The sequence below is a fragment of the Pundamilia nyererei genome, unplaced genomic scaffold, assembly GCF_000239375.1.
Source record: "Pundamilia nyererei isolate P.nyererei 1_Seehausen unplaced genomic scaffold, PunNye1.0 scaffold00540, whole genome shotgun sequence".
NCBI lineage: Eukaryota > Metazoa > Chordata > Actinopteri > Cichliformes > Cichlidae > Pundamilia > Pundamilia nyererei.
The window spans coordinates 161,338-170,392 of record NW_005187941.1 but is presented as its reverse complement, the minus strand read 5'-3'; the positions used below and the strand labels follow the sequence as shown (position 1 = coordinate 170,392).

General features: G+C 41.6%; 1 protein-coding gene across 1 annotated transcript in view; it reads right to left on the bottom strand.

Annotated features, from left to right (window-relative positions):
- Positions 1-6,152: 6,152 nt before the first annotated feature.
- Positions 6,153-9,055, bottom strand: part of LOC102200942 (zinc finger protein 665-like) — a 10,789-nt gene continuing 7,886 nt past the window's right edge. The window contains exon 2 of the mRNA XM_005754321.1: positions 6,153-8,206. Coding sequence (XP_005754378.1) covers positions 6,528-8,201 — 1,674 coding nt within the window. The 5' untranslated portion in view covers positions 8,202-8,206 and the 3' untranslated portion in view covers positions 6,153-6,527. The remainder of the gene's footprint in view (positions 8,207-9,055) is intronic.

Below are 9,055 nucleotides of genomic sequence, written 5' to 3'. Positions count from 1 at the left end.
CACAGGAAATGTGTTTTAAATGGGCTCTATTGTCTTACAATATTCTGTGAGTCTGTTTTGCTCCAGAAGGACACAACCGTTCCTGCAATTTTTAATGTTACAGTAAAAAAAAGTAAATTCATAAATTTGTGTCATTTTAAAGAATGGGTAAGAATATATTTAATGTTTTCAGTGGTCTGTTTTCTTACAGGATGTGAGTGTGTTTTGCTCCATGAAGACACAAACCTTCATTTTTTGTTATGTTGCAGTAAAAATATTTTTATTGTAAGTCATATATTTTTGTCATTTTATCCAGGCAGTATGTTAAAGATTAAATGAATCCTATGAAAAATAAAATGTAGAAAGATGTGACGTATCTTTCAGTTTTTTTTCTGAATAATTACACACTGCTTAAAATTAATTGCAGTATAATTATTTGTTTATTTCTTCCTCTGTAAGAAACTGACTTGCTGTCCCTTTGTTCCCGTGTACCTAAGTAATTGTGGGTAATATCTTGATGCATGTGCAATCATCCAGGTAAGGAAATCCCCGAAGTTGATTCTGTTCATCTGGACGTAGCGTTTTCAGTGGGACAAACGTTTCGTAACTCATCCCAGAGACTTCTTCAGTCTCAGCTGACTGCAGGTTTCGCCAATCTTATAAACACTTGCATAATTTTTGCATAATGAATGAACAATGGGCTGTGAGGTCAGTTCCTTGATCATTAGTATGCAAAGTGTCATGAACACTGATCACTAAATCCACTATTGGAGTGTACATTGTTCGCTCCATTTCTAGCTGAATGCATCACATTTACTTCTTCACATTTTGTACCAGAAAACTTACCAGCCTTTAGAAGACAGTGGTCCCGAACCAGAAATGGTAAAGTCGCTGTGTATGAGAGCAAGGATATTTTATAGGGTCTATCTGACAATATAAATGGTACTTGATTAAATATTAACAGCAGTACTAAGTAGCAGCCTGACCATTGATTCAGATTGAATAAATAATTTTCTCTGGGAGCAGGCCTGTCGTCTGGAACATGCTTTATATTTACAGCATGGAGGGCATCCGGGTGGGTCTTTATAAATTGCTTGCAAGTAGTCTTAAGATGACACTTTGCAGATCCCAGTGCCAACACTTCTCATAAGGCTTCACCCTTGTGTACTTCTGCTCTGTGCTCACTTGACAAGTTGTTTCAGATATCAGAATCAGAATACTTTATTAATCCTGAAGGAAATTAGGGTTACAGCAGGCAGCACGCTAATGGCGCATGCGCACTTACAAAGGAACCTTCTGACTAACTTTACACAAACATCACATTGAGGAGACATGTCAGAAAGGTAGGCTGATAGGAAAAAACAACAACGAAAATACATAACATGAGGTAAGAGGAGGAGAAAAAAAACTCCACTCAGACTGAGCTCCTAGTGGGATAACAGTTTGATAACAGAAAAAACACCTCAGCACAAAAAGCACATGACTATCAATACACCATAGAAACACAAGACAAGCAACAGGGGCGGGTAAAGGGTAAGAGAGAGCCGCTGTAGACAGCGCATCCGGTCCTGCAGCGTGTCTGCGCTGGTCCAGTCAACTGCCATCTTCCCCGGTAGGGCACAAGCATCGAAGGCGTATGGAAAGGGAGGGGGGAATCAGTGTGTGCATATCAGTGTATGTGTGTGTGTGTCCAGAGTTCAGCTGAGACAGTGTCCTTTGCCCCGCCAGGCTAAGTAAACAGTCTTCCAGCCAACCCAGGTGGCCTTGCATGGAATGGGGGGAACAGTCTAAACACAGTCGTTATCAGGGTGTTTTGTTCAGCTCCAGCATTGAGGCTGCAGCTGGAGCCGAAGGGGTCTCCGCATGAAGTGATGGTGGTTTTTACTTTAGTGCGAACAACTCATATGAATTTCAAAGCTGTTCTAACAGTCCAACACTAGTCTCTCAATTTCCCATTGGAGAGCTGTGAGCTTTCTATGATGTTATCCAAACTTACATTCTGTGATGTTGTCATTCTTGTGGTCAAAGAGCAAGTTCTGAGAACTAACGACCGCAGTGCACTTCCCCAAGATGTAATCGAATTTGCGCTCAAAGGTGTTATTCGAGCTAGCCCCTCCAGATGTAATCCAGTTTTTCACTCAGAGGTCTTGTTCTGAGTATTGTTCTCCAAGATCTTCTCCGTGCTGCACTCAATGAGCCCATTTTGAGAAACTCACGCCTCGTCCCATCATTTCAATCCCAGCGGGCAGCCTTGTGGGGGTTTGAACAGCCGGTTCCGCTTCCTTAATTCTTCGATAAGTCAGGGCCAAGCCAGCTCCGATCAGCAAGAACCCTGTTATCATGGTTCCAAATAGGTAGATATCTTCAGCAGTCAGGCTCACCCGAGCCCGGACTTCTCGTTGAGAAGGGGTGTCAATTGCATTCAGAGACCAGTTGATCAAATCCATAATTCATCTTTTAGGTTTTAGAGAACAGACTGTGAGAGAGTGTTCCAGGGAAAAGTAAGTAAAAACACAAGAGAAGACAAGGACATAAGAAGCTAAGCAGGGAAGATAAGGGCAGGAGAGGAGAAAAGTGCGACCGCCTTCGCTGAGAGCCAAAAGAGAAAAAAAAAAGAAAAAGCTAGTGGTCAGTCTTGGAGCAGTACAGTACAACAAAACAAACAAACAAAAAAATGTGCCTAGCGGACATAAGCCTGCGCATAAGCGCAGATGACAGTCAGGACCCGATCCCCAACCCTAAGGCGCAGAGAACAAACCCTCTCATCCACCGGGAAGAACCCCAACGTACAGGCAGCAAGCCAAGGGGATATTAGAATACCCACTCCAGCCCGCTGCCTTTCACCAGGGGCTACTTCAGACTGAGACAGAGTCCAGCCCCTCTCCAGGAGACTGGTTCTAGAGCCCAAGCCATCCGTAGAGGTGAGAAAAACTATATCTAGCCGGTACCTCTCAACCTCATGCACTAACTCAGGCTCCTTCTCCATGTCCCAATTGCCAGTCTTGGTAGCCAGGGATCGGTCTGCCAGGGCATCCGCTCCTGGCTGCCGCCCGGCACACAATGCGCCCTACCCCTATGGCACCACCCGCGGGAGGTGCCATAGGGGTCGAGATCGCGGAAACAAGCGCCGGAAATGAGCTTCTTCCGAAGGGTGGCTTGCCTCTCCCTTAGAGATAAAGTGAGAAGTTCAGCCATCCGGGAGGGGCTCAGAGTAGACTCGCTGCTCCTCCACATCGAAAGGAGCCAGCTCAGGTGGTTCGGGCATCTGACAAGGATGCTCCCGGGCACCTCCTGGGTGAGGTGTTCCAGGCATGTCCCACCGGGAGGAGACCCCGGGGCAGACCCAGGACACGCTGGAGAGATTATCTCTCGGCTTGCCTGGGAACGTCTTGGTGTTCCCCCAGACAAGCTAAAGCAGGTGACTGGGGAGAGGAAGGTCTGGGCTTCTCTGCTTAGGCTGCTGCCACCGTGACCCGGCCCCGGATAAAGCAGAAGAAAATGGATGGAAAGCAGTTCTGTTTTTTCCCTGCATTATATACATATATATTAATGTAGCATATGAGGTGTTGAAATGTTCTACAAATGGAGAACTGGGCCCAATTTGATTTAGTTACTTACCGCGGCTGCACTTGATCGCTCTCTTTCCCTACGAGAAGCCTGGGTTCGAGCCCGACTATCCTGAAGGGACATTTCCTGCCGTATACACAATAGATGGTTGGGCCAAATGCCGCGTCATGTGCCTGGTGGGACTGTCAATTGAGGACATCTGAGATATTGACCTATAAGGAACTGTTACACCCCAGCCCAGGGGAAACTGGCGTGCAACACAAGGAAAAAATTTTTTAAAAATGGTCGGAAAATACAGTGGTTGGTAGAGGATTGGACCCAAGGTACACTTCGAAATGCTGCAAGGCTAAAGCCTCATTTTCAATCGTGCCGTAATGTAGCTGGTGTTTTATACATTTTTTTAAAAGAAACAGACGGGATGGTCAACGTCATCTTCATCCTAATTGACCAAAATTAGCATTATCACACTAAAGAAAATCCCTTTGACAATTTGGCAGTACAAGTTATTGACGGACTTCTATCTGTCAATAACTTGTACTGCCTGAGATATTCATTAGAAACTTTTACTCAAGCTAACTTCCCTTTATTTCTACTGCTCTCCATAACTGATAATCTTTGGCAAATTCTCAAATAGTTCCATACAGAAATGTAATCAGTTTTTGCCAAAGGATACAAAATTCAATCTTAATTAAGCATTCATGTGTATGAGCAGTGCATGTAGAGTGATCAAATTAATATGTTGCATACCAGCATTCACTGATACATGTAACACTGTCTACTGGACACTTAGTTACAATTAGTATTGCTTTCCCTCAAATCCCTCGTCAGCCAGAAGTGACTGGTCACAAAACACGAGCTACAGCTGATTCCCATAGGGAGGACATGAAAATTCCTAGACACTCTGGGCTGGCTGTGTCTGCAGGTCTCGCCGCAAGAAACTGATAAGAGATTCGTCCTTTGGCAGCAATTACGGCTGATGAAAATTGCTTAAATATTACTACAAATAGCAGTGGAATTTTCTCGAAAGCTCAACATTATTCCCAACATACTGGATGTCAGTGTGGGCCTTGGGAGATGCAGGTCATTCAGATTGGCACCTTGGTGGCTGAATAAGCATTTGTCATTGTGGTATACCATATGGTGAGGCATGTACCAAAACTCACCATCAGTGCGAGCGGGTGTTTCAGTTTGACCAGAAGGTGATCTGTTCTGACATTCTGCTTCTCTCTGTGATCAGATGATGGGAATAATGTTTAGTTTTTAAGATTACACGGATGTTTGCACAGAACAGATAACACCATTCATATAGTCAACATATTTTACATAATATTAACATGACAATATTAACATCCACTTTGTTCTGCGTGCATAGATTTTAACCCATGTTGCACCAGTGGCCTTTTAATTATGAGTTTTATTTAGACTTTTAGTAAATAGCCATGCAATTCATGAAACAAGAATCAGGAGGTTCTGGTAGAATTCTGTTGCTTTTTATTGGACGGTTTGACTAAACTTAGAAAACATACAAAATTAATAACAGTTCAAAGGAAATCTTTCTACATGCTGGCTGCCAGCTTCAGACAGGCGTGTGAAATGCATATACTATTATTATATATTGTACATATATTTATTAGTTTCAGATGTAGCCATTCTTGTATTTTGCTTGTTTACATTATTGTATTTTGCACAACTCTGTTGCTTGTGAAGCTCGCACACAAGAATTTCACTCACATGTGCTGTACCAATGTACCTGCACATGTGATGTGTCAATAAAAGTGATTTGACTTGATTTGATTTTCCATGTCTTTTGTGAACATTTCAAACTGTGTAGCTCTAACAGGCGGTTGGCTAACACATACAGCACCACCTCATTACAACGATGAGAGGTTCCAGTGGAAAAAATACATACTGCAGTAACAATAAAGCAACAGCACTTTTTCCAGTTGTTACACTTATATCTTTCATTACAAGCAATTCATGTTAGAATACTTACAGAATTAAGCACTGCTACTTTTAACATGGACATCATACTAAAAAGTGTTGCTTAGGTAACAAACAGGCAATTCCCAGGATAAGTGTTCATATGGAGAGCCTTCAGTTTTCAGGCCCCTCTTCTGTGAAACCCGTTTCCAGTTTGGATTCAGGAGACAGACGCTATTTCTACTTTCAAGATTAGGCTTAAAACTTTCCTTTTTGCTAAAGCATATAGTTAGGGCTGGACCAAGTGACCCTGAATCCTCCCTTAGTTATGCTGCAATAGGTGTAGGCTGCCGGGGATTCCTTTCCGGGAGTTTTTCCTTTCCAGTCACCTTTCTCGCTCACTCTGTATTAACAGACCTCTCTGCATGGAATCAAATCTGTTATTAATCTCTGTCTCTCTTCCACAGCATGTCTTTATCCTGTTTTTCTTCTTTGCCCCAACCAGATGGCCCCGCCCCTCCCTGAGCCTGGTTCTGCTGGAGGTTTCTTCCTGTGAAAAGGGAGTTTTTCCTTCCCCCTTCGCCAAAGTGCTTGTTCATACGGGGTCATATGATTGTTGGGTTTTTTTCTGTATCTACTGTACAATATAAAGCGCCTTGAGGCAACTTTTGTTGTGATTTGGCACTATATAAATAAAATTGAATTGAATTGAATATGCAACACTTATGAGGTCATAACTGATCTAATGGACTTCCACACAGTAACACTGAACAGGAGATTAAAGCTGAATTCTGTAAAGCCTGATTAAGATTGACCCAGCAGAAGAGCATTGGTTCAGATCCCTCGTGTTTCTAGCGGTGTTCAAATGAACTTTGTCAGGATAATGTCCCATTAGTCTGCCACTTTTGTCACAGCAGGACACTTTGTAGGTTTGCTGATGCCTCAACAGGTTTGTGTTACGGATGAAAGACTTCACACTGCTCATATTTCAGTGGATTAACTTTAGTGTGGATGAGCTGATGATTTTTTAGATAATGAAACCTAGCACAAGACTTTCCACACTAAGCACAGTTGAAAGGTTTAACTCCAGTATGAATGAGCTGATGTCGTTTTAAGTTGCAACTCTGAGTAAAAGATTTTCCACATTGATTACAGATAAATGATTTAACTCCACTGTGGATGAGTTGATGTCTTTTTAAGTGACCAATAAGAGTAAAAGACTTTCCACACTGATCACAAACAAATGCTTTAACGCCACTGTGGATGAGCTCATGTTGTTTTAAGTCTCTTTTCTGATTAAAAGACTTTCCACACTGATCACAGTTGAATGCCTTGACACCAGTATGAATGACCCGATGTGCTTTTAAGTAACCAAGCCGTGCAAACGACTTTCCACAGTGATCACAGCTGAAATGTTTAGCTCCTGGGTGGATGACCTCATGGACTTTTAAGCTGTAACTGTGAGCAAAAGCCTTTCCACACTGACCACAAACAAATGGTTTAACTCCACTGTGGATGAGCTGATGCGATTTTAAGTGACCAATCAGAGTAAATGACTTTCCACACTGATCACAACTGAAAGGTTTAACTCCACTGTGGGTGAGCAGATGGACTTTTAAGCTGTAACTGTGAGCAAAAGCTTTTCCACACTGACCACAAACAAATGCTTTAACTCCACTATGGATAACCTGATGCGATTTTAAGTGACCAATCTGAGTAAAAGACTTTCCACACTGATCACAGCTGAATGCTTTGACCCCAGCATGGATGAGCTGATGTGTTTTTATGTGGCCAATCTGAGTAAAACCCTTTCCACACTGACCACAAACAAATGATTTAACTCCAGCATGGATGACTTGATGTCTTTTTAAGTGACCAATCTGAGTAAAAGCTTTTCCACACTGACCACAAACAAATGATTTAACACCAGCATGCGTGACTTCATGTCTTTTTAAGTTACCAATCTGAGTAAAAGCTTTTCCACACTGACTACAAACAAATGCTTTAACTCCACTATGGATGAGTTGATGTCTTTTTAAGTACCTTTTCTGAGTAAAGGACTTTCCACACTGATTGCAGCTGAATTCTTTAACTCCACTGTGGATGAGCTGATGTGTTTTTAAGTCGCTTTTCTGAGTAAAAGACTTTCCACATTGATCACAGCTGAATGCCTTGGCACCAGTATGAATGACCTGATGTGCTTTTAAGTGATCAAGGCGATTAAAAGACTTTCCACACTGATCACAGCTGAATGCTTTGACTCCAGCGTGGATGAGCTGATGTACTTTTAAGTTGCTACTCAGAGTAAAAGACTTTCCACACTGATCACAGCGGAACGCCTTGACACCAGTATGAATGAGCTGATGTCTTTTTAAGTTGCTACTCAGAGTAAAAGACTTTCCACATTGATCACAGCTGAATGCCTTAATACCAGTATGAATGAGCTGATGAGTTTTTAAGGGACCAAGTCGATTAAAAGACTTTCCACACTGATCACAGCTGAATGCTTTGACTCCAGTATGGATGAGCTCATGTACTTTTAAGCTGCTACTCCGAGTGAAAGACTTTCCACATTGATCACAGGTAAAGCTTCTGTTCCCACTATCAATGCACTGGCGTCTTCTGGGCTGCTTCATAGTGGTCAAAGGGACAACAACTGGATCTGTGCTTGCCGGCGTTGGCTGTTTTTTCCTGATGTCCTCAATGTGTTGAGGTTTTGGCCGGCTTTCCCACATCTCTCCTATAATGACAAAGAAATAAAACAGAAAACCAAATGCAGTTATGGTAAGAAGTAACCCATAAACTGTACAGATGTACACATGGCATTCTTAGAACCTTATTCAGATCAAAAGCATCCTCATAAATAAAATATCAATTTCAGAATTTTTAAAAAATATTTGTACTTCGCATTGCTTCTTAATACTTCTCCTTTAATGGTTTTTGTCTATTTCTACTACTATTTACACTGTAGATATATAGTGAAGATTAAAGACTCAAAGGGTTTATTGTCATATGTACAAGAAGAAAAAGCATTTCTCTGTGCAATGAAATTCTTTCTTTGCTGCCACACACACATGCCGGTTAAGTTAAGGGTTGAAAGAAAGTATGTATATATACACACAAATGACACCACATAAAATATAAATAATACAAATAAATAAGTGAAGATAAAATTTAAATCTGAGATAGAAAATAAACCCCCACGTATAAGCTTAAAAACACTACAAAAGACCAAGAATAAAGGAGGATTAGAACTACCTAACTTTCAGCACTACTTCTTAGCCAACAGGCTTCAGTTTACCTCAGGATGGCTAAAACATACCCTCTTAGATGAACCTTTGCTAGATGTAGAACAAGCACTTTGCAATAATCTAGAGCTTATCAGCTCAAACATCCAACAACATGAATGCTTCAAAAATTTAAACCAGGTCAAGTTGAACTACAAACACCACCAAGTGTGGTTCAATTTCTTACTCTTAAAACCCCCAAATTACTATCCAAAATATACAGAATGCTTTCTAAAACAGATGAATCAATATCACTTCCTATTGCAAAATGGGAAGCGGATTTATCAGTTAACTTAGACCAA